This window comes from Anomaloglossus baeobatrachus, chromosome 1 (genome assembly GCF_048569485.1).
Source record: "Anomaloglossus baeobatrachus isolate aAnoBae1 chromosome 1, aAnoBae1.hap1, whole genome shotgun sequence".
Lineage (NCBI taxonomy): Eukaryota > Metazoa > Chordata > Amphibia > Anura > Aromobatidae > Anomaloglossus > Anomaloglossus baeobatrachus.
In genome coordinates this window covers 817,757,027-817,783,081 of record NC_134353.1, presented here as the reverse complement: position 1 = coordinate 817,783,081, position 26,055 = coordinate 817,757,027, and the positions used below count along the sequence as shown (strand labels likewise).

Below are 26,055 nucleotides of genomic sequence, written 5' to 3'. Positions count from 1 at the left end.
GCCAAAATTTATCACAGGACTTGGACAATTTTCCTGTCCTGGTGTCGCTCTTCCGGCCATGCCCCTTGGCCTTTTTTCTTGCCGACCATCCTGTCCTTTCTACAGTCCGGTCTGCAGCTAGGACTATCCCTCAATTCCCTCAAAGGACAGGTCTCGGCTCTGTCAGTGTTGTTCCAGCGGCGTGTCGCCCGGCTGGCTCAGGTGCGCACCTTTATGCAGGGCGCATCTCACATCATTCCGCCTTACCGACGGCCTTTGGATCCCTGGGACCTTAATCTGGTCCTCACGGCCTTGCAGAAACCCCCCTTTGAGCCTCTTAGGGAGGTTTCCTTGTTTCGTCTTTCACAGAAAGTCGTCTTTCTAGTGGCCATAACTTCCCTCAGGAGAGTCTCTGATTTAGCTGCGCTCTCTTCGGAGTCACCTTTTTTGGTTTTTCATCAAGACAAGGTGGTTCTCCGTCCGACTCCGGACTTTCTCCCTAATGTGGTATCTCCTTTCCACCTTAACCAGGACATTTCATTGCCTTCCTTTTGTCCGGCTCCTGTTCATCGCTTTGAAAAAGCGTTGCATACTTTAGATCTGGTACGGGCGCTCCGGATCCATGTGTCACGCACCGCTGTTCTTAGGCGGTGCACCTCTCTTTTTGTGCTGACCACAGGTCGGCGTAAGGGCCTCTCGGCTTCTAAACCGACCCTGGCTCGTTGGATTAGGTCGGCCATTTCTGATGCCTACCAGTGTACTCAAGTGCCTCCCCCGCCGGGGATCAAGGCACACTCGACCAGAGCTGTCGGTGCCTCTTGGGCTTTCAGGCACCAGGCTACGGCTCAGCAGGTCTGTCAGGCTGCCACTTGGTCTAGTCTGCACACCTTTTCGAAGCACTACCAAGTGCATGCTCATGCTTCGGCAGATGCGAGCTTGGGCAGACGCATCCTTCAGGCGGCTGTCGCCCACTTGTGAAGTTAGGTTTCGCCTACTTCTCAGTTTTCTGTTTATTTCCCACCCATGGACTGCTTTGAGACGTCCCATGGTCTGGGTCTCCCATAGGTACAATGAAGAAAAAGAGAATTTTGTTTACTTACCGTAAATTCTTTTTCTTATAGTTCCGTAATGGGAGACCCAGCACCCTCCCTGTTGCCTGTTGGCAGTTTCTTGTTCCGCGTGTTATCACCGGCTGTTGTTGTAGACAGAGGCTCCGGTTGTTCCGGTTTTTGCTCTATCTCTACTTGTGGGTGGCTATTCTCCTTCAGCTTTTGCACTAAACTGGCTATATTTGGTTATCCAGGGGGTGTATATGCTCGGAGGGAGGAGCTACACTTTTTAGTGTAGTACTTTGTGTGTCCTCCGGAGGTAGAAGCTAAACACCCATGGTCTGGGTCTCCCAATACGGAACTATAAGAAAAAGAATTTACGGTAAGTAAACAAAATTCTCTTTTTTGAATGGTTAGGATCTGCCATTCCTGGCCCAGTATTATAGACATTGGGAAATGTAGCAGTCAAGGTTTTGTTATTTTGTGCGAATAAAACATATACATTTACACCATGATAAAATAATATTCTCAGAGGCAGCTCAGGAATCAGAAAATACAAAGTGAGAGTCGTGCATTGCCCCTCACACCCTGCACTAATAACACGTTTCCTGTAAATCCTGTATTAATACCTTCTTATACCTATACACATTAGAGAAAAGTTGTCCAGACCCGCCGACCGACATTGTAATTTGTATGGTGGCCTCCTGTCTGGGGACAGGAACATGAAGCCTTTTGTTCTCCTGGGAGATGAGCCATTACAAAGCTGTTCTCCATTAAGGACAATGGGCGCTCAGTATACATGTATACTGAGGGTCAGGAGAGGGTTATCTACTGTGTATGCAGGAGCATAACTACAGTAAGTGCAGGGGTCGCAGATCTATAAAATAAGGGACCCCAAAGGTCAATTTGCTCCATACAAGAAGACCACTGCTATTGAAGAAAATTATATTTAAAGACCCTGTTCAAAGTTTTGCATTAGGGACCACAATCTTCACATTACACCACAGGGTATACGGGCATCTTTAAATACCACATGTATAGAAGACACAGGGCGTCCATTATACTGTATTATTAGAGTTGGTAATGCCCCTGGAGATGATTATATACAGTATTTGCATTACCCAGCCTACCGGCATATAAGCCATTGTCGTCCTCCCCTATAACTGTGTGCTGCCTTTATAGCATCGCAGCTTCAGCTTCATTACTCAGTAGTCGTTTCTCCAGTACAAGCCTCTTCACAGTTAATTTCTCAACTAGAAACCACACCCTGTCTGACCGAAGGGAGGAGAGCGGAAATCTATCGTCAGATGTGAGCTCAGAAGTGCTCCCTCCACACTGATAGCAGCCCGTAGTGAAGGGCTGAGGCCTAGACATCTGCCGAATATCAACCCGCAGGATCTGTCTTATAGGGCAGCTGATTTGGCATAAAAATCTCTAGTCAGCAATAAGCAGAACAGATGATATCGATGTGTGTCTACAAATGATTATATGCAATATATACACAAATGTTATGTATAATGATCTGAAATAAAAGCTTATTTATGACTCCAGAATCCTCCATACTCCAGTGAATCACAAGCACAATGTGATTGTTTCTGTCCTGTGTAACCAGCACATCATCAGTCTGTGCTGCACCAGTCACCACCAGCTCGTCCCACGTGACCGGCACGGGCTCCTGTCACATCTCCAGCTCTGATCTACTGCATTTTTGTCTTACCAGGCCTTACCAGAAGATGCTTTAGATGAACTATTGGACACGCTTGAAGGACCCCCTATAACAGAACCAGAGTCACCCCAGTTTACTGGTCCAGTAGTAACGGTAAGATATTTTGCTTCTCTGATATATTTCTGTTTGAACACTTCAGCAAATTCTACATTATTTAAAGGGAACCTGTCAGCAAGTTTTTTTTTTTTTACATATGGAAGTATTGCTATGGGTTAATAGGAGATTATTGCCCCAAAAATGTCACGTGTTATACAGATATGATGTGCCAGTAAATGGGAATCTAGTGTAGAAGCCATATAGAAACCAGGCTAGAACTGCACAGGGGAGGACATGCCCATACACCCAGAAGGCGCAGACCAGGTTTACTGACAACTCCCACTTAACCAGTGTTGCTATTTTTATTCTGAGGATTGTTGGAAGATCCTGGAATTCACTTCAATGGATAGATTACTACCCATAAAGCGCAATGACCCACAATATATTCAGTTGGCAGCCATTTACTTAAAGGGAACCTGTCAGGTGCAATATGCTCCCAGAACCATGAGTAGTTCTGGGTGCATATTGCTAATCCCTGCCTAACCGTCCCTGTATACACTAGCATAGATAAAGAGATGTTTAGAAAAAGTATTTGTAAAGATCTTTATGCTAATGAGGCCAGGGACTAGTCACAAGGCCGTTACTTCCCAAGACTAGTCCGCCCTCTTAGCATGGTAGCACACCCACAGGGGCATACTAACATGCTATTCCATGCAGCATCACCAGCGGTCATGCACGTACCTGTGTTAGCTGTCTCCGCTGTTCAGAAGTCCCCGGTATGTCCCTCTGACATCATGTGCTGTGCGCGGCCATTCTGCCAGTGCATTTCAGATAAATATGTGCTAATAATCACACGGATATTCCTTTATCCCATTTACTAGGAAACTATCACAAAATCATACCTAGAGGAACTTGGTAAGAGGGATCACACAATCCCCCCAGAATACAGACACTTGCTGGATGTGAGTATACTCTGGATTCACTATCTCTTTTCAAGGTGTTAATACAAAGTTTTTAATTTTATAGGAGAAATGTTGAAAATCGAGAGTTATGTGATACAGGATTTTGTTGTAATACTGCGTGAATGTTTTTTCTAGGGAAAGGACAATGATAAACCTGTGCCCCCTCCAGCTGAACAACCCCTGGTAAGATACCTACAGCCCCTGTAGCTTTATACAGAGTGATATAAAGGCAATGATAAGTTGTAGTTGGGGAATTGCTCTCCTTATAACGCCAATTTCACAGGTTGTAAGACTCTGCCTGTGCTCGGTGATACCTGGCCCCGGCGGTGGGTTTCCTGTCCTGAACTTGCTGTTTTATTGGCATTTACGAGGCCATTGTCTCAGGCCAGGAGACCCACTGCTTGGGGCAAGTATCACCATCTGAACACGGTCTCTGTGTCACATGTAGATACGTATCTGCCAGGTAACACAGGGAAGTCCCAGCACATGTTCTGCATATAGTGACCATGGAGCGCAGTTATGAAGTGTCAGTCATTGTAATAATGGGAAGCCGTTCTATGAATTGTATACAGTGCCTTGCGAAAGTATTCGGCCCCCTTTTAATTTTTCAACCTTTTCCCACATTTCAGGCTTCAAACATAAAGATAAATTTTTTTAATTTTATGGTGACGAATCAACAAGTTGGACACAATTGTGAAGGTGAACGATATTTATTGCTTATTTCAAATTTTTGTAAAAAATAAATAACTGAAAATTGGGGTGTGCAATATTATTCGGCCCCTTTTACTTTCAGTGTAGCAAACTCACTCCAGAAGTTCATTGAGGATCTCTGCATGATCCAATGTTGTCCTAAATGACTGATTATGATAAATATAAGCCCCCTGTGTGTAATCTAGTCTCCGTATAAATGCACCTGCTTTGTGATAGTCTCAGTGTTCTGTTTAAAGCACAGATAGCATCATGAAGGCCAAGGAACACAACAGGCAGGTCCGTGATACTGTTGAGGAAAAGTTTAAAGCTATATTTGGTTGCAAAAAGATTTCCAAAACTTTAAACATCCCAAGAAGCACTGTGCAAGCGATCATATTGAAATGGAAGGAGTATCGTACCACTGTAAATCTTCCAACACTTGGCCATCCCTCAAAAATTTCATGTTAAACAAGGAGAAGACTGATTAGAGATGCAGCCAAGAGGCCCAGGATCACTCTGCAGAGATCTACAGCTGAGGTGGGAGAGTCTGTCCATAGGACAACAATCAGTCGTACACTGCACAATTCTGGTTTTTATGGAAGAGTGGCAAGAAGAAAGCCATTTCTCAAGGATATCCATAAAAAGTGTTGTTTTAAAGTTTTCCACAAGCCACCTGGGAGACACACCAAACATGTGGAAGAAGGTGCTCTGGTCAGATGAAACCAAAATCAAACTTTCTAGGCACAATGCCAAACTATGTTTGGCGGAAAAGCAACACAGCTCATCACCTTGAACACACCATCCCCACTGTCAAACATGGTGGTGGCAGCATCATGGTTTGGGCCTGCTTTACTTCAGCAGGGACAGAGAAAATGGTTAAAATTGATGGGAAGATGGATGGAGCCAAATACAGGACCATTCTTGAAGAAAACCTGTTGGAGTCTGCAAAACACCTGAGACTGGGACGGAGATTTGTCTTTCAACAAGACAATGATCCCAAACATAATGAAAAATCTACAATGGAATGGTTCCCAAATAAACGTATCCAGGTGTTAGAATGGCCAAGTCAAAGTCCAGACCTGAATCCAATCGAGAATCTGTGGAAAGAGCTGAAAACTGCTGCTCACAAATGCTCTCCATCCAACCTCACTCAGCTCCAGCTATTTGCAAAGGAAGAATGGGCAAGAATTTCAGTCTCTCGATGTGCAAAACTAATAGACACATACCCCAAGCGACTTGTCCTGCAATCGCAGCAAAAGGTGGCGCTACAAAGTATTAACTTTAAGGGGCCGAATAATATTGCACGCACCACTTTACAGTTTTTTTTTATAAAAAATTAAAATAAGCAATAAATACCGTTCACCTTGACAATTGTGTTTCACTTGTTGATTCTTCACCATAACATTAAAATTTCTATCTTTATGTTTGAAGCCTGAAATGTGGGGAAAGGTTAAAAAATTCAAGGGGGCCGAATACTTTTGCAAGGCTCTGTAGCTTTTATGCAGATAGTACCAACACTTTCAGTAAACACAAAAACTGAAAACTGCATTCATAGAATCTGTCCACTTTGTCATCTTACATTATCTTACAAAGTCTTCTTGTTTCTGACCCTGCAGCCGATGAGCGATGACAGCTTAGTAGATGAATTCTCAAAGGATTTTGAAATTTCCATCTCGCCCGCTGCTGAAACAACTCCTGCTTTCCAACCGAAGGTGTGTGGTATAAATAATGCCCAGATTTAATGTTTGGATCCATTGGAGGGTCATACTTATGCGGGCTTTACACGCTACAATATATCTAATGAGATGTCGGCAGGGTCATGTCGTAAGTGACGCACATCCGGCATCATTATTGATATCGTGGCGTGTGACAGCCGTGAACGAGCAGAAATACTCACCTTCTCGTTCATCGTTGACACGTCGCTCATTTTCTAAAAATCGAACGTCCGGTTGTTCAATGTTCCCGAGGCAGCACACATCGTTCCGTGTGACACCCTGGGAACAATTAACACAGCTTACCTGCGTCCCACCGGCAATGCTGAAGGAAGGAGGTGGGTGGAATGTTTACGTCCCGCTCATTTCCGCCCCTCCGCTTCTATTGGCCGTCCTCTGTGTGACGTCGCAGTGACGCCGAACGTCCCTCCCCCTTCAGGAAGTGGATGTTCGCCGCCCACAGCGAGGTCGTTCGGGAGGTAAGTGCGTGTGACGGGGGGTTACAGCATTGTGCGACACTGGCAACAAATTACCCGTGCCGCACAAACGATGGGGACAGGTGCGATCGCACAACATATTGAAACGTGTAAAGCAGGCTTAAGTCCAGCTACTGATGAAGCTGCATCAAATAGGACATGGTACGGCCGTCCTGATTTACACTTATCTATGTCATTGACCTATCACTGTGGCCACTATAAGGCTCAGAGTCAGTGCGGAGACTCTGCCCTCACCGGAAAGCTCGATCCATTGTGGAAATGTAGTCTGCATTAGAGGGACTATAGGAATCAACATGGCACACAACCTAGAAATGGCACTTCATCTAAAAGCAGTAAAATACCAGGAACAGAGGAATACAAGGAATTACGGTATCCTGCAAAATATTTTGCAGGAATCCGTTTTTTCCTCATAGACTTCTATTAGCGACGGATTGTGATGCATGGCCTTGCATTGCATCCGCCGCGTGACGGATCAGTTGTTTTTACTGACTGACCGTCAGGTGGGAGCAACGCTGAATGTAAGGTTTTTTGGAGCGGCAAAAAAAAGCACTGCGCAGGATTCCGTCGCCATCCGTCAAAAGCTATAATGGATCTCTATGGTGCTGGATTCCGTCATGCTCTACTGAGCATGTCCAGCATGTTTGGCACACCCATTGGGCTTTCCCAAACACAAACGGATCACGACGGATCCGTCAAAAAACATATGCACAAGGAATGTAACGGTCATGACGGATGAGGTTTTTCACAGGATTCCTGCGAACAGAATCCTGTGAAATAACACATTCGTTACATCAGTTGACATCTAAAAAACAACGGATCCGTCGTGTCGCAATGACAGACCTGACGGATTTAAAACAACGGAAGTGTGAACATAGCCTAAGAGCCACACGGTGCAAAATTTATAATGAAATCCAATTGAAAAAAAAATTAATTTTTTTAGCCCACAATATATACATTTAGGTAATTAAAAAAATAATGTCCCCAAAGGTGTCTACATCATTTAATGTTCAGTGCTGCAGGTTTGTTGGCGTTGATGGTGAGGCCTGATATATGTATGATAGGCTTGTCATTAGTTAGGGAGTGAAACAAGTGATTGGGAGATGATCGTTAGTATGTCTTCATTAAAAAGAGATGACTTGTGATGCCCCCGCCACCTCCGGCCCCAGATTACTGGCTGTGTAACATGGGTGGGAGTTTTATAGCGAGTATAAATATCAGGGGAGAGACAGCAGCCCCTGCTGACGTTGTGGTGTTACCAATTATAGGGATCACTTAGAACAAAACCAGATGATGTTTCTATGACAGTCTGTTCTATACCATCAGTTTTTGTTTTTTGTTTTTTTTTTTTTAAGGATGCTGCACGAGACAAACAAGTCAAGTCCGATGTTGTAGTCCCGAAAGCAGCGTCATCCGTTCAGGCCGCCTCAGCACCCTCTGTACGTATGCTATAGTCCAGGCCAGACTGAGTGATGTAGAGCCATGATTGGGTGTATTAATCACACGTCCGTATTTTCTGCATTACATTATTACCTCTCTTGTACATAACTGTAATCTGACTGATTTGTGATGCACAGTGTGTGCTATCAGTATGCCGCTATATATGTTGTATGTTTTGTTATATATTTTATAGTGTTTCCACACTTATTCATGTTATGTCGGCGTATGTTAGTTATTTTACATGACTCTGATACACAGTTGGTATAATTGTACACTGACACTTATTATATACTGTAGATGCCTCATGTGTATGTAAAGGCAGATTTGTTTACTAAGCTGCGGAGCTGTAATAGAGCTACACTCCGCTAAATGGCTGGAAATGTTCAATTCACAACAGTCTAGAGCAGCAATATCATTGACTGTGTTTTCTGGCCATAGACACAGTGAGGAGGATGTAATGTCCATAAGGGAGCTTCTAAAGGAAGATGTTTAGTTATAAAGCTGCCATAGTCATTAGCAGAGTGCTGGCTCCTCCGGTGCTTCCACTCATCTCATAGCTTGGCTATACCTTGTCCCTGTACAGAAAAAGCATCAAATCCTGTATACACAGCATTCACTACTGAAACCAAAGTGTAATCGGCCCATGAGCCACATTCCATGGATTTAATGGGAATTCCAAGACGTTATTCAAATAGCACAGACGTCCCTTATTGAAGCGAAGTCTATGTGGAAGCATCACTAAGTGGCTACATATGGATTAGCTGCATTATAATCGGCTTGTAGATTCCCAGTGTGTGGGACTGAAAATCCACAGGATCCCTGGATTTCTGCTGAAGATTGGCTTGCAGATCTGCATTGGATTTTCCTATTGTCTGAACATTCCCTAGGAGGTTCCTAATATTTATAGATGTTCCAAGAAGGTCCATCAATTGTGCTAGATTTGTAATGCTAATATCTTGTGCTTGTAGTAGGCGTGTTGGCTTATATTCATGTTTCTCTATAATATTTGTGTTTTTTTTCCTTGCCTAGGCTGGTATGGAGAGTGCTTTAGATGAATTGATGGGCTCTTTAGAAGGCCCGGAGTTCAATGTTCCAGAGTCTCCGGTGTACACCGGTCCAGAAGTGACGGTAATTCCGAATACTCTTTATTTCATCCATTTAGCTGTAGTGACAAGGTGTTATAGAATTGTCAGAATTTTCAGTTTCCAAATTATACAATAACCTCTCATCTGCAAAATCTGACAAGTGCTTAGACTAAAAAGTGTGTGCAGAGCCATGTGTGCCTCCATGTTGTGGCCTAGTTTTACATTATTGTGAAGACTTATTGGAATGTGTTTACCCAAAGCCTAAAACTGCTCCATATTTGCTCCAAGTCATGAAATCCCATTTTATTTATATGACCACGTTTACTAGAACCTAAAACTCCATTGTTTCTGCACTGTGTTCCATGTCAAATCTCATGTGTGCCCACTTTTGTGTATTTCATGTTATAATATAATTGCTTCGTACAATTACATGGTCTTCTATCCAATATTCTTGTGTGGTCTTTTAGCATACTGCACTGACTGTACAAATTTAATATAAGAATATGCTTCTATCTTGGATGTGTAGAAAAGTGTGCATTCCTCAACATTGGGATTGCAACGCCAAGATGGGAAAGTCATGGACTTAAGGAAATCACAGGATGGATTGACATGTTACGGATTTTTCATAATTTGCATTACAGCTTGATTCCTTCAGTGTTGAGTATAAGTGCCACATGAAGAAATCCCCGCACTTAAACACATTTGCTGTTATTAATGGCTGCCTATGTAATGTTTTGCCACTGTAAATGCGCTTGGTCACAACTCATCAATATCCAATGCTGGCAGCTCCCTTTTGCAATTGGCAGATGTGCTCAATGGGAGACAAGTCTGTTGTAGAAATGCTCTGTCTACGTTTTAATTTAGGCCTGAAAAACATTCCTTTTACATATATAATTTGTGTAATTTAATTATGTTTATGTAGTAGTTGATTGCAGACTCCCTAAGTCTAAGATTCACCATTAGTCTCCTATGGAAAGCATCTGTAAAGTACACAGGCTCCTACCAGTGAAATAAAGCATGACCTGTGGCCCATTGAAATCTGTGTGATATGCCCTCCAATCAATCTATCTAACAGAGGGACTTACTCATTACTCTCAGTATAGGGGAGAAACGTCCTCAAATAGTATAGCCCTCTGAAAGCATCACACCAGAATTGTTTTCAGTGCTAGAATGGTGCTCTAAATGTAAGCCCCCTGTATTATACTTGGCCTTCAGCGGCTTTATTGTTTTTTAGTGCTGCTCTGGTACTACAGCGCCATCTTGTGTCAACAACTTCTGACTGGTCAGAAGTTACACCACAAGTGCTCAGTGCAGCGCTATGAGAGACAGAACAAGACTCTCATAGACTTGTATTGAGTTATGACCTCCGGCCGCTCTACATGAAACACCGGAACTGCCAGCAGTTCACAAAGTGCTGGAGACCGGAGCAACCCTCGAAACAGATGAACACTACAGCAGGTGAATATAAGACAAGGAGCAGGGGAATCACACTTATCCAGCACTAATCCAGGCCTGAAATAAAAAAAACACTGGAGTGATGCTTTTAAATTTTTGGCCGATACTCTACCTGGTGTCCAAAGCAAGACTTATAGTTTCTTCAGACAGCATCATTTATCTAATACGGTATTATCCAAAAGTGGTGTATATCCATCATATACGTCTGCATGTTTTTATATATATATATATATATATATATATATATATATATATATATATATATATATATATATATATATATATATATATATATATATATATATATATATATATATATATATATATATATATATATAATGTGTGTATAATTATATATGTATGTATATAGTGTAATTCTTTATTTTTTTTTAATTTTGCTTCTGGTATAGGAAACGAGAACAGCCACCTATATTGAAGAGCTTGGGAAAAGAGAGGGTTCAATCCCCCCCGCATACAGACATCTTCTAGATGTAAGTGTAAAGGCTGGTGCAGTTGACATATTTGTCCGTTGTCTCTGTTGTTGGCTCTGCTTAGCACTTTTGTATGTTTCAGGGAAAAGAAGATGGAAAGCCGGTCCTGCCGCCTCCTGAAGAAGAGGTACCCGCTTATTTGTATGACCGTAGATGCTGGGGTGAACAGAGCCTTGTACACGTTACATTTGGAAAATCCATCAATACTGACCTTTGATCATTGACTTTCCCTTGCTTTTCAGCCCATGACTGAAGGTGAGCTGGCGGATGCATTTGATAAAGCGTTTTCATGTCCCCAGCCCCCGGTTGCACAGCAGACTCCTGAGAAACCCAAAGTAAGTCTCTATATTTTATATTTACAAATGGAAGCTAATATTTCCAGATGAGGGGTCAAAGCCACAATCCCCTCTGTTTTGTAATGGATTGGTGGAGTGTTACGTTTCACAATAATACTTTATGAAACAAAACAGTTTTTTAATGTAGATATCAAAATAAATTGTAAGTTGATCCATTTCCATTTTTGTTATTTCAGGATGCTCCAGAAGTAAAAAAGTCAGAAGCTGATGTGGTTTGCTCGTCCTCTTCGTCGGCCCTCCAATCCGCACCCGCCCCTTCTGTAAGTAGAATCTGCTTCTGATGGTTTGTTATTACTGCTACTTAGAAATGGTCACGGATTTCATTTGTAAAAGAATGGGGGCTTCCAAAATATTAAAACCTTACTAGTAAGGGTATTTGCCTTTCATGTGATACTGTCACTATTGGCGTTGACATCCTGTGAAAGCACAAACCGGATGATTCATTCTAGTGCCACCAGTTTGCAAGATGGCAATAAGATGATGTTCACATTCTGTTTGTCTGGTCCATTTAGGCTAGAGCCACACTAGTGTATAACTCACACAAGTTCAATGATCTGCCCAGTATTCGTAAATGATGCAGCTCAGATACTGCGATTGTCAGCGAGTCTTGGCTCAACCACTCCCCTACAAGTCTGAGTGCGTGTGAAACATTGGGATATACGCAAAGACAGGCAGTGGAGAAGATGGAGGGATCAATCTCTCCTTCTCTGCACCTATGATCCGATCACAAGATCGGAGCACAGTATAATGACACTGAACTCACGCTCGCAGCAGGGCCTGAACCGAGGGTTGTTAGCATTTCGAGTCGGATGTGACTCCAGTCTTTGAGTAACATATTTAATGGATTTCACATGCAAAATGGATCCGCTGCATTACTGTGGCAAATGGAAGCTGGGATTCCCTACTGGCTATGAGGTTGTAGACACAGCAGTGTATGCATCTGATGCGAGATGCTAATGACCCTCGGCTCAGGCTCTGCTGCGAGTGTGAGCCAAATGTCATAATGCTGTGACCCGATCTTGCAATTGGATCACAGGTGAGGAGAAGAGGGAGGAATTAATCTCTCCATCTTGTCTATTGTCTGTCTCTCTGTATATCGCACTGGACTTGGATGTCATCAGTATAGCCCCATGTTTCACATGTACCCATAAACTTGTATGGGTGCGAGTGAGCCAAGACTCGCTGACAGTGGCAGCATGCTGAGATTTTTTCTTTATCGTTCCTATGGGAGACCCAGACATTGGGTGTATAGCTTTTGCCTCCGGAGGACACACAAAGTACTACACTCAAAAGTGTAGCTCCTCCCTCTGAGCTTATACACCCCCTGGAGAACCAGATCTAACCAGTTTATCGCTTTGTGTTCAGGAGGTCATACATCCACACATGCATTCTCATCTGATTTTTCATTTTTGGAAAGAGTTTGAAGAAAAGCGGGGTCCAAGCCTGGACCCCCGGCATGTCCCTTCTCACCCCACTGTGTCGGCGGTGCTGTTAAGGTTGATTCCCAGGCTGGAGCCTTACATGCCGTGCTCCTTCACCATCCCTCCGGGGCTCTGGCTTGAAGTGGGAGCCAGCACGGTTCTCCATGCTTGGCATGAGACCGGTCTCCATCCGCAGCCCTTCAGGACCCTGCTGGACCGGAGCACTCATCCCTCAGGGACTTGGAACCCTGCGTCTCAGCAAGCTAAGTACCTGAGACGGTTATATATGGGGGTCCCTTGTACTTTATTGTTGTGGGAGAGTGTGCTGAGTGATTTTTCTGACATTTCTGACGGGTTCTCTGGCTGTCGCCTGAGAACCGCGCCGATGGTGCCTGCGCGTCGGCCGCACCGCTCAAATTTAGGCCCCGGCTTCGCCGGAGGCCTACTTTCGGTTTCACTGCCCTCGCATGTCATTCATGCAGAGGGACAGCGCGGCTCCGCCCAGCGGCCGTTCTACAAAGGGGAGAGACACTCCTCACTGAGTACATGTCTCCTCCCCTGTGAATCTCTTTGGCCCTCCAGATCCCGCTCTCAGAGGGAGTCCCGCCCCCTCTCTTCACTCCGGTGGCCATTTTCTCAGCGTTTTTCCCTGCGATCACCACTGGTCTGCAGCAACCCTGCTGAGGTGCTTGGGAGTCCGGGTTCGGGATCTGGAGGGCACACAAACCGCTCCAGCGGTCTGGTAAGCCACAACCTCTGGTTGTGGTCCTTCTGTATATACTCTCTGGGGGTCATTCTGGCAGAGCCCTCACTCCAGCAGCATGTCACACACGAGGAGCAAGGCTCCAAAGCTGTTTTCAGTATGCACTGCATGTAGGCTCCTACTGCCGGAACCGAGCACCTATCCACATTGTGATGCCTGCTCTAACCTGACGTTGCCTCAGCCTGAATTCGCACCCCCAGGGATCTCTCAGGCTGCTCCGGCTCCCGTGGCTGAACCCCCGACTTGGGTAGAATCCTTAACCAGGTCTATCTCCCAGTCTTTTGCTGACTCCATGGGACATCAGTCCAGGACTTTGCTGAGCATGCATCAGCCCCCTTCACAGGGTGCCTCTGCTGCTAGGTCTCTCTCAGGACCGGAGCTCACAGAGGATTCATCATCTGGTCCCAGGCCCCGTCCTTCTAAAAAGAGACGCAGGGCTCCCTCTCCTTCGTCCCGCGGCTCGGTTTCAGAAGCTGACTCGTGGGATGAGGAGGATGCCTTTACTGGGGGCTCGGAGACTGCCTCCATGTGCCCCATTGGTCTGTCCGAAAGTGACTCAGATGTTAGTGATTTGATTGCATCCATTAATTCTGTACTGGATCTCAATCCGCCAGTATCAGAGGAGCAACCCTCTCTGGCAGAAAAGCACCAGTTTACCTCGCCTAAGAGGACAAAGAGTGTGTTCTTTAACCACTCCAGTTTTCAGGCCGCTGTGACCAAGCCCAGGGCCTGCCCTGACAAACGCTTCCCTAAGCGTGGTTCTGATGACCGTTTTCCCTTTCCACCTGAGGTGGTCAAGGAGTGGGCTCATTCGCCAAAGGTAGACCCCCCGGTGTCTAGACTCTCAGCCCGGACCGTTGCATCAGTGGCTGATGGCACCTCGCTTAAGGATTCCACTGACCGCCAGGTTGACCTTCTGGCCAAATCCGTATATGAGGCGGCAGGGGCCTCGTTCGCCCCGACTTTTGCAGCAGTGTGGGCTCTCAAAGCCATCTCTGCTTCCCTAGAGGAGATGCATTCCCTCACTAAGGAATCTGTGTCTGAGATGGTTGCCTTAACTTCCCAAGCTTCGGCTTTTTCATCCTATGCCATGTCTGCTATGCTGGAGGCTTCTCACCGCACTGCGGTGGCTTCGGCTAATTCCCTCGCTATCTGCAGAATCTTGTGGCTTCGAGAGTGGAAGGCAGATGCTTCTTCTAAGAAGTACCTTGCGGGGCTCCCTTTTGCTGGGTCCCGGCTGTTCGGAGAACAGCTGGATGAAATTATTAAGGAAGCTACTGGCGGGAAGAGTACTTCCATGCCACAAACCAAAACCAAGAAACCTGTCCAGGGTAGGAATCAGTCGAGGTTTCGTTCCTTTCGTTCCTCCAACTGGTCGTCCTCTAAGCCCTCGGCCTCGTCTACTAACACTGCCAAGGACCAAAAATCCAGCTGGCGCACAAAACCGCGTCCACAGAAGACCGCAGGTGCTGCTGCCACTAAGGCAGCCTCCTCTTGACTGTCTGTCCGCGCCAGCAACGTCCTTAGTCGGTGGCAGGCTCTCCCACTTTGGCGACGTGTGGTTTCAACACGTCTCCGATCAGTGGGTGCGGGATATCATCTCCCACGGCTACAGGATAGAATTCTCTTCCAGCCCACCAAACAGATTTTTTCTGTCAACTCCCCCCTGCTCCAAGGCCGCCGCCTTCTCTCAGGCCGTGGCATCCTTGCAGGCCAACGGAGTAATTGTACCGGTTCCCGCCCGGGAACGGTTGAGGTTTCTACTCAAATCTCTTCCTAGTCCCCAAAAAGGACGGTTCCTTCCGGCCCATCCTGGATCTCAAGCTTCTCAACAAGCATGTTCAGGTGCGGCATTTTCGCATGTAGTCCCTGCGGTCAGTCATTGCATCAATGACCCAAGGGGATTTCCTGGCATCCATCGACATCAGAGATGCCTATCTGCATGTGCCAATTGCAGTTTCACACCAGCGTTGGCTACGTTTTGCAATCGGAGAGGAACATTTCCAATTCGTGGCTCTCCCCTTCGGGTTAACCACGGCCCCTCGAGTATTCACCAAGGTCATGGCAGCAGTGGTTGCGGTTCTGCACCTACAGGGGTTGGTAGTGATTCCTTACCTGGACGACCTTCTAATCAAGGCTTCATCCAGCGCAGACTGTCAGTGGAGTGTCTCGCTCACTCTTGCCACTCTAGCCCAATTCGGGTGGATTGTCAATCTTCCCAAATCCTCTCTGACTCCGACCCAGAGTCTCACGTACCTAGGGATGCAGTTCGAGACTCTGCCGGCACTTGTGAAGTTGCCCTTAGTCAAACAGCAGTCCCTCCAACTGGCGGTCCGCGCTCTGCTGAGGCCCCGCCGTTATTCCATCAGGCACCTGATGCAGGTGCTGGGTCAGATGGTGGCGTCAATAGAGGCTGTTCCCTTTGCCCAGTTCCATCTGCGATCACTGCAGCTGGACATTCTCCGCTGTTGGGACAAGCGGCCTTCCTCCTTGCACAGGTTAGTGGCTCTGTCGCCACAGACCAGGAGCTCTCTTCAGTGGTGGCTTCAGCCCCTCTCTCTGTCTCAGGGGCGCTCCTTCCTGACCCCGTCCTGGGTGATTCTCACCACGGATGCCAGTCTGTCCGGCTGGGGAGCGGTATGTCTCCACCACCGAGCGCAGGGCACTTGGACTCCGTCCGAGTCAGCCCTCTCGATCAATGTGCTGGAAACCAGAGCTGTGCTTCTAGCTCTCCTAGCCTTTCACCACCTGTTGGCGGGCAAGCACATCCGAGTCCAGTCAGACAACGCGACAGCAGTTGCCTACATCAATCACCAAGGTGGGACACGCAGCCGCCTGGCAATGTTGGAGGTACAACGCATCCTTCAATGGACGGAGGACTCCAAGTCCACCATATCCGCAGTCCACATCCCAGGCGTGGAAAACTGGGAAGCAGATTATCTCAGCCGTCAAACCGTGGACAGTGGCGAGTGGTCCCTGCATCCGGCAGTGTTTCAGTCAATCTGCCGCAAATGGGGCACTCCGGACGTGGACCTAATGGCATCCCGTCACAACAACAAGGTTCCGGTTTACGTGGCTCGCTCCCACGATCCTCAGGCCTTCGCCGCGGACGCTCTGGTTCAAGACTGGTCCCAGTTTCGTCTGTCCTACGTGTTTCCCCCTCTAGCTCTCTTGCCCAGAGTTCTCGCAAGATCAGAATGGAGGGCCGTCGAGTCATTCTCATTGCTCCGGACTGGCCCAGGCGAGCTTGGTACCCAGACCTGCTCCATCTGTCCGTAGAGGTGCCGTGGCATCTTCCGGACCGTCCAGACCTTCTCTCACAAGGTCCGTTTTTCCGCCAGAATTCTGCGGCTCTCAGATTGACGGCGTGGCTCTTGAGTCCTGGATCTTGACGGCTTCTGGTATCCCTCCTGAAGTCATCTCCACTATGACTCCGGCCCGTAAGTCTTCCTCTGCCAAGATCTATCACAGGACTTGGAAGATTTTCCTGTCCTGGTGTCGCTCTTCCGGCCATTTTCCTTGGCCTTTTTCCTTGCCGACCCTTCTGTCTTTTCTACAGTCCGGTCTGCAGCTGGGATTGTCCCTCAACTCTCTCAAGGGACAAGTCTCGGCTCTGTCAGTGCTGTTCCAGCGGCGTATCGCCCGGCTGGCTCAGGTCCGCACCTTCATGCAAGGTGCGTCTCACATCATTCTGCCTTACCGGCGGCCCTTGGATCCCTGGGACCTCAATTTGGTTCTCACGGCTTTGCAGAAACCCCCCTTTGAACCTCTCAGGGAGGTTTCTTTGTTTTGTCTTTCACAGAAAGTGGTCTTTCTAATAGCCATAACTTCCCTCAGGAGAGTCTCTGATTTAGCTGCGCTCTCTTCGGAGTCACCTTTTTTGGTTTTTCATCAAGACAAGGTGGTTCTCCGTCCGACTCCGGACTTTCTCCCTAAGGTGGTTTCTCCTTTCCACCTTAACCAGGATATTACCGTTCCTTCCTTTTGTCCGGCTCCTGTTCATCGCTTTGAAAAAGCGTTGCATACTCTGGATCTGGTGCGGGCGCTCCGGATCTATGTGTCTCGCACCGCTGCTATTAGGCGGTGCACCTCTCTTTTTGTGCTAACCACAGGTCGGCGTAAGGGCCTCTCTGCTTCTAAGCCGACCTTAGCCCGTTGGATCAGGTCCACCATTTCGGAGGCCTACCTGTGTTCTCAGGTGCCTCCCCCGCCGGGGATCAAGGCACACTCGACCAGAGCTGTCGGTGCCTCTTGGGCTTTCAGGCACCAGGCTACGGCTCAGCAAGTCTGTCAGGCTGCCACTTGGACTAGCCTGCATACCTTTTCAAAGCACTACCAAGTGCATGCTCATGCTTCGGCAGATGCGAGCTTGGGCAGACGCATCCTTCAGGCGGCTGTCGCCCATTTGTGAAGTTAGGCTCCGCCTACTTCTCAGTTGTTCTGTTTATTCCCACCCATGGACTGCTTTGAGACGTCCCAATGTCTGGGTCTCCCATAGGAACGATAAAGAAAAAGAGAATTTTGTTTACTTACCGTAAATTCTTTTTCTTATAGTTCCGTATTGGGAGACCCAGCTCCCTCCCTTTTGCCTGTTGGCAGTTTCTTGTTCCGCGTGTTATCACCGGCTGTTGTCGTAGACAGAGACTCCGGTTGTTCCGGTTCTGGCTCTGTTTTTACTTGTGGGTGGATATTCTCCTTCAGCTTTTGCACTAAACTGGTTAGATCTGGTTCTCCAGGGGGTGTATAAGCTCAGAGGGAGGAGCTACACTTTTGAGTGTAGTACTTTGTGTGTCCTCCGGAGGCAGAAGCTATACACCCAATGTCTGGGTCTCCCAATACGGAACTATAAGAAAAAGAATTTACGGTAAGTAAACAAAATTCTCTTTTTTTTCTTCAGTCTAATTAGGCCTGATGGAAACATTGCAGATCTGAGCTGCCTCATTACTGAACATCGGGCAGAGTGCAATGTGAGATTTTCTCGTATTGCACTTTTTTTGAGATGCACACCAGGGTGACTTTACACTTTGAAGGACAGTTTGTCATCCGTTATGTGCAAATTACAAAACTTTTTTTTTTTTTTTTTTTATTACACGCATTTTCTTTGCTCTAAAACTGAACTATAACAAATCCAATGAGGCCCTCTGCTTCTGTTTGTACCAGTAATGAAACAGATCAAGTTTGCAGACAAATTTCATTTGTTTGGGAGAAGATATTTTATATACAGTTTCTATTATTTCCTGGCCATACATATTCTCTCGAGCAAAGCTGTATTATACTCTAGTGACCCTCTATCATATGTTATATTACAAAAATTCTATGGATAACTTTGCTGAACTAGAGATGATCCTTTCAGATCGTCACAACAGTTATTTTTCTGTTCTCTCCTGTGTGTGTGTGTGTGTATATATCTATACAATTTTAAGAGAAACAAGTTATTTGGCCAAGATGAAGTCTAAATTTGTAAGGGATAATTCAGAAGTATTGCATTTGCAGCTATTATTGCACTAATACGTAATTCATGGGAGAGAATTGCATATATAATGTAGTAGCTCTAATACTTCTATTAGTACAGAATGTTGGGTACTACTATCATGTCATTGATCATCCCTAGGAACTGCTTGTCATCCAGATCAGGTTCCCTGGAGGAACAATAGTTTTAAATATTCCATGAGCTTTTGTATAGGGAAACTCCATGTATTTTTATTGCTGTTTTGTTGTAGAAAGCGCATAAGGGCAAAGCCGACCCACTTGATGTCCTGTCTGGCACACTGGGCACTCGGACAGAAGACCCAAAAGCCAAGAAACCTGCTGTAGATAAGGTTAAGGTAAATTTGTTTCTGGACAGACCCAATTTCTTAATATCAAACCCTTACTTGTGTAACGTGTGTGCCAACAAGTGGTACTGCTGTTGGACAGACATATAGATTTCCACTATAAGTATAGTTTCACATTCATGTCTGACACGTTAATGACTCAAGAAAGATAATGTCATCACCACGCTGTTTGCCACTCGCGATTACATTTCTTTGTCGCTCCATTGGGAGACCCAGACAATTGGGTGTATAGCTTCTGCCTCCGGAGGCCACACAAAGTATTACACTTAAAAGTGTAAAGCCCCTCCCCTTCTGCCTATACACCCCCCGTGCATCACGGGCTCCTCAGTTTTTATGCTTTGTGCGAAGGAGGCTGACATCCACGCATAGCTCCACATCTTAGTCAGCAGCAGCTGCTGACTATGTCGGATGGAAGAAAAGAGGGCCCATATAGGGCCCCCAGCATGCTCCCTTCTCACCCCACTCTGGTCGGCGGTGCTGTTAAGGTTGAGGTATCCATTGCGGGTACATAGGCAGGAGCCACATGCTGTTTTCCTTCCCCATCCCTTAAGGGGCTCTGGGTGAAGTGGGATCCTAATCGGTCTCCAGGCACTGAGGCCGTGCTCCCTCCGCAGCCCCTGGGGAATCTGCTGGACAGGAGCCGAGTATCGTCAGGGACAAGGCCCTGCTACTGTGAGGTACTCTGTGTCCCCGTGGGGACCGCGCATGGAACGCTGGTGCCATATACACTGCAGCACTGCTGGGTGTAATAGTGCGCCGGGGACTACCGCGCAGGCCGCGCTGTGAGGTACTCTGTGTCCCCGTGGGGACCGCGCATGGAGCGCTGGTGCCATATACACTGCAGCACTGCTGGGTGTGTTAGTGCGCCGGGGACTACCGCGCCGGCCGCGCTTATATGCCGGCCGCGCTTATAACTTTAGTCCCCGGCTTTTGCGGCCTAGTATCGCATATTCCCGCCCCCAGGCCTGTCAGTCAGGGGAAGGGCGGGACGCTGCACAGGACGTCAGCGCTGAGGGCTGGAGCATACTCTGTATCCTCCTCCCCCCTCATTCAGCACAGTGGGGCTCCAGATTCCCGCACTTTCTAGGGCACGCCCACGGCCCCCTCCTCCCCACAGAACGCCGGCAGCCATTCCTGTCAGCTCTTCTGACGCTGGAGAGGAGAGACAACAGGCTCTGGGAGGCCCTGGCAGGGAAGCTGGTGATCACACAACCGCTTTGAGCGGTCGGTAAGCAGCACCTGAGGTGCTGGCCCCACTGAGTGCCGGAGTGTACATATATATATATGCTTATATGCTATACATTTACACTGTACGGTCGCACTGTTGATTTTTGGCTATATACCCTCCTGGATTGTACTCAGAGGAGACAACAGCATGTCGTCCGCAAATAGCAAGGGTGCCAAAGCACAGGCTTACTTTGCAACCTGTACCTCATGTGCGGCTATACTACCGGCAGGTTCCACTGACCCTCATTGTGTGCAATGCTCGGCCCCTGTGGCACTTACTCAGCCGGATCCTCTGCTACTGGTGGCCCAGGTGGAACCACCTGCTACCACTGTCCAGGTGACAGGGACGGAGTTTGCAGTATTTGCTGACAAACTGTCTGAGACTATGGATAAATGGTCTGCTAGGATACTAGAAGCCTTACAGTCCAGACCGGTAACTCAGGCCCCGGGCACTGTTCAATCATTGACCCCAGGCCCCCCTCATTTGGAGCTGCAAAGTGCTCCTGGGGTGAACCATGGGTCCCAGGGTGAGGTCTCTGACATGGACCGCAGTCCCAGACCGCCTAAGCGGGATCGCTGGGAAATTCCCTTGACTTCATCACATTGTTCAGGGTCTCAGCAGGAGGACTCCCTGGATGATGAAGCGGAGGTAGCAGATCAGGATTCTGATCCTGAGACCGCGCTCAACCTGGATACACCTGATGGTGACGCCATAGTGAATGACCTTATAGCAACCATCAATCAGGTGTTGGATATTTCTCCGCCAGCTCCTAAAATTGAGGAGTCAGCTTCTCAGCAGGAGAAATTCCGTTTCAGGTCTCCCAAGCGTCCATTGAGTATGTTTCTGGATCACTCTGACTTCAGAGAGGCAGTCCAGAAACACCGAGCTTGTCCAGATAAGCGTTTTTCCAAGCGCCTTAAGGATACACGTTATCCCTTCCCCCCTGACGTTGTCAAGGGCTGGGCTCAGTGTCCTAAGGTGGATCCTCCTGTCTCCAGACTGGCGGCTAGATCCATAGTTGCAGTGGAAGATGGGGCTTCACTCAAAGATGCCACTGACAGACAGATGGAGCTATGGTTGAAATCCATCTATGAAGCTATCGGCGCGTCTTTTGCTCCAGCATTCGCAGCCGTATGGGCACTCCAAGCTATCTCAGCTTGTCATGCGCAGATTAATGCAGTCACACGTACATCTGCTCCGCAAGTGGTGTCCTTAACCTCTCAGGCGTCGGCGTTTGCGTCCTACGCCATTAATGCTGTCCTGGACTCTACGAGCCGTACGGCGGTAGCATCCGCCAATTCGGTGGCAGTCCGCAGGGCCATGTGGTTACGTGAATGGAAGGCAGACTCCGCTTCCAAAAAGTTCTTAACCGGTTTGCCATTTTCTGGCGACCGCCTGTTTGGTGAACGATTGGACGAAATTATTAAACAATCCAAGGGAAAGGACTCATCCTTACCCCAGTCCAAACCAAACAGACCTCAACCACGGAAGGTACAATCGAGGTTTCGGTCCTTTCGGCCCGCGGGAAGGTCTCAGTTCTCCTCGTCCAAAAGGCCTCAAAAGGATCAGAGGAATTCCGATTCATAGCGGTCTAAGTCACGTCCTAAAAAGACCGCCGGAGGAACCGCTCCCAAGGCGGCCTCCTCATGACTTTCGGCCTCCTCACACCGCATCCTTGGTCGGTGGCAGGCTTTCCCGCTTTTGCGACGCCTGGCTGCCACAGGTAAAAGACCGTTGGGTGAGAGACATTCTATCCCACGGTTACAGGATAGAGTTCAGCTCTCGTCCTCCGACTCGATTTTTCAGAACATCTCCGCCCCCCGAGAGAGCTGATGCTCTTCTTCAGGCGGTGTGCACTCTGAAGGCGGAAGGAGTGGTGATCCCTGTTCCTCTTCAGCAACAGGGTCACGGTTTTTACTCCAACTTGTTTGTGGTACCGAAAAAGGACGGATCCTTCCGTCCTGTTCTGGATCTAAAACTGCTCAACAAGCACGTAAAAACTAGGCGGTTCCGGATGGAATCGCTCCGCTCCGTCATCGCCTCAATGTCCCAAGGAGACTTCCTGGCATCAATCGACATCAAAGATGCTTATCTCCACGTACCGATTGCACCAGAGCATCAGCGCTTCCTGCGTTTCGCCATAGGGGACGAACACCTTCAGTTCGTGGCACTGCCTTTCGGCCTGGCGACAGCCCCACGGGTCTTCACCAAGGTCATGGCAGCAGTGGTAGCAGTCCTACACTCTCAGGGACACTCGGTGATCCCTTACTTAGACGATCTGCTGGTCAAGGCACCCTCTCAAGTGGCATGCCAACACAGCCTGAACATTGCTCTGGAGACTCTCCAGAGTTTCGGGTGGATCATCAATTTTCCAAAGTCAAATCTGACACCGGCCCAATCACTGACATATCTTGGCATGGAGTTTCATACTCTCTCAGCGATAGTGAAGCTTCCGCTGGACAAACAGCGTTCACTACAGACAGGGGTGCAATCTCTCCTTCAAGGCCAGTCACACCCCCTGAGGCGCCTCATGCACTTCCTAGGGAAGATGGTAGCAGCAATGGAGGCAGTTCCTTTTGCGCAGTTTCATCTGCGTCCACTTCAATGGGACATTCTCCGCAAATGGGACAGGAAGTCGACGTCCCTAAACAGGAACGTCTCCCTTTCACGGGCAGCCAAGGCTTCCCTTCAGTGGTGGCTTCTCCCCACTTCTCTGTCGAAGGGGAAATCCTTCCTTCCCCCATCATGGGCTGTGGTCACGACGGACGCGAGCCTGTCAGGGTGGGGAGCGGTCTTTCTCCACCACAGGGCTCAGGGAACCTGGACTCCGACAGAGTCCTCCCTTCAGATCAATGTTCTGGAGATAAGGGCAGTGTATCTTGCCCTAAAGGCGTTCCAGCCGTGGCTGGAAGGCAAGCAGATCCGAATTCAGTCGGACAACTCCACAGCGGTGGCATACATCAACCACCAAGGGGGAACACGCAGTCGGCAAGCCTTCCAGGAAGTCAGGCGGATTCTGATGTGGGTGGAAGCCACGGCCTCCACCATATCCGCAGTTCACATCCCGGGCGTAGAAAACTGGGAAGCAGACTTTCTCAGTCGCCAGGGCATGGACGCAGGGGAATGGTCCCTTCACCCGGACGTGTTTCAGGAGATCTGTTGCCGCTGGGGGATGCCGGACGTCGACCTAATGGCGTCCCGGCACAACAACAAGGTCCCAACATTCATGGCACGGTCTCAAGATCACAGAGCTCTGGCGGCAGACGCCTTAGTTCAGGATTGGTCGCAGTTTCAACTCCCTTATGTGTTCCCTCCTCTGGCACTGTTGCCCAGAGTGTTACGCAAGATCAGGTCCGACTGCCGCCGCGCCATCCTCGTCGCCCCAGACTGGCCGAGGAGGTCGTGGTACCCGGATCTGTGGCATCTCACGGTGGGTCAACCGTGGGCACTACCAGACCGGTCAGACTTGCTGTCTTAAGGGCCGTTTTTCCATCTGAATTCTGCGGCCCTCAACCTGACTGTGTGGCCATTGAGTCCTGGATCCTAGCGTCTTCAGGGTTATCTCAAGAGGTCATTGCCACTATGAGACAGGCTAGGAAACCAACGTCCGCCAAGATCTACCACAGGACGTGGAGGATATTCCTATCTTGGTGCTCTGATCAGGGTGTTTCTCCCTGGCCATTTGCCTTGCCCACTTTTCTTTCCTTCCTTCAATCCGGATTGGAAAAAGGGTTGTCGCTCGGCTCTCTTAAGGGACAAGTCTCAGCGCTCTCTGTGTTTTTTCAGAAGCGCCTGGCCAGACTTCCACAGGTACGCACGTTCCTGCAGGGGGTTTGTCACATAGTCCCTCCTTACAAGCGGCCGTTAGAACCCTGGGATCTGAACAGGGTGCTGATGGCTCTTCAGAAACCACCTTTCGAGCCAATGAGGGATATTTCTCTCTCACGCCTTTCGCAGAAAGTGGTCTTCCTAGTAGCAGTCACATCACTTCGGAGAGTGTCGGAGCTAGCGGCGCTGTCATGCAAAGCCCCTTTCCTGGTGTTTCACCAGGACAAGGTGGTTCTGCGCCCGGTACCGGAATTTCTCCCTAAGGTGGTATCCCCCTTTCATCTCAATCAGGATATCTCCTTACCCTCTTTTTGTCCTCATCCAGTTCATCAGTGTGAAAAGGATTTGCACTCGTTAGATCTGGTGAGAGCACTCAGACTCTACATTTCTCGTACGGCGCCCCTGCGCCACTCGGATGCACTCTTTGTCCTTGTCGCTGGCCAGCGTAAAGGGTCACAAGCTTCCAAATCAACCCTGGCTCGGTGGATCAAGGAACCAATTCTCGAAGCTTACCGATCTTCTGGGCTTCCGGTTCCCTCAGGGCTGAAAGCCCATTCTACCAGAGCCGTGGGTGCGTCCTGGGCTTTGCGGCACCAGGCTACGGCTCAGCAGGTGTGTCAGGCGGCTACCTGGTCGAGCCTGCACACGTTCACGAAACACTATCAGGTGCATACCTATGCTTCGGCGGATGCCAGCCTAGGTAGGCAAGTCCTTCAGGCGGCGGTTGCCCACCTGTAGGAAAAGGCCGTTTTACGGCTCTATTACGAGGTATTATTTTACCCACCCAGGGACTGCTTTTGGACGTCCCAATTGTCTGGGTCTCCCAATGGAGCGACAAAGAAGAAGGGAATTTTGTTTACTTACCGTAAATTCCTTTTCTTCTAGCTCCAATTGGGAGACCCAGCACCCGCCCCTGTTCCCTTCGGGCTGTTGTTCTTTGTGTACACATGTTGTTCATGTTGAATGGTTTCAGTTCTCCGAAATTCCTTCGGATTGAATTTACTTTAAACCAATTTATAACTTTTCCTCCTTCTTGCTTTTGCACCAAAACTGAGGAGCCCGTGATGCACGGGGGGTGTATAGGCAGAAGGGGAGGGGCTTTACACTTTTAAGTGTAATACTTTGTGTGGCCTCCGGAGGCAGAAGCTATACACCCAATTGTCTGGGTCTCCCAATTGGAGCTAGAAGAAAAGGAATTTACGGTAAGTAAACAAAATTCCCTTCTTTAGGCTGTGCTAAATCCCTCAAACACCCGGTGCAGGAGATTCTAGGCAAACCTTACCTTGCTGCATAGAGCCCAGCTACTGTGTGTGCATACTGCCAGGTCTACAGTATTTTACACATGTATAATTTAAAGCGGCATTCCAGCCACAATCCTTTAATAACTATCCACTGGACTATTGAAAGGAGAATGACCATTGTCTATTAATCCCAGCATTCCAGTGTGGCACAGTACATGCTCCATATGACATTAAGGCTGGGGTTTCATGGCTACTTTATCCACAA

At 48.0% G+C, this 26,055-nt stretch overlaps 1 protein-coding gene across 9 annotated transcripts in view; it reads left to right on the top strand.

The window, feature by feature from the left end:
- The window catches only part of CAST (calpastatin), a 330,646-nt gene that overhangs the window by 267,013 nt on the left and 37,578 nt on the right, over nt 1–26,055 (top strand). For all 9 annotated transcript variants that reach the window (XM_075325071.1, XM_075325072.1, XM_075325075.1 and 6 more), the window contains 11 exons: nt 2,749–2,847; nt 3,672–3,752; nt 3,888–3,935; nt 6,059–6,154; nt 8,004–8,087; nt 9,118–9,216; nt 11,039–11,119; nt 11,202–11,246; nt 11,362–11,454; nt 11,652–11,735; nt 19,380–19,484. In XM_075325071.1, the coding sequence (XP_075181186.1) occupies nt 2,749–2,847; nt 3,672–3,752; nt 3,888–3,935; nt 6,059–6,154; nt 8,004–8,087; nt 9,118–9,216; nt 11,039–11,119; nt 11,202–11,246; nt 11,362–11,454; nt 11,652–11,735; nt 19,380–19,484 (915 nt within the window). The remainder of the gene's footprint in view (nt 1–2,748; nt 2,848–3,671; nt 3,753–3,887; nt 3,936–6,058; nt 6,155–8,003; nt 8,088–9,117; nt 9,217–11,038; nt 11,120–11,201; nt 11,247–11,361; nt 11,455–11,651; nt 11,736–19,379; nt 19,485–26,055) is intronic.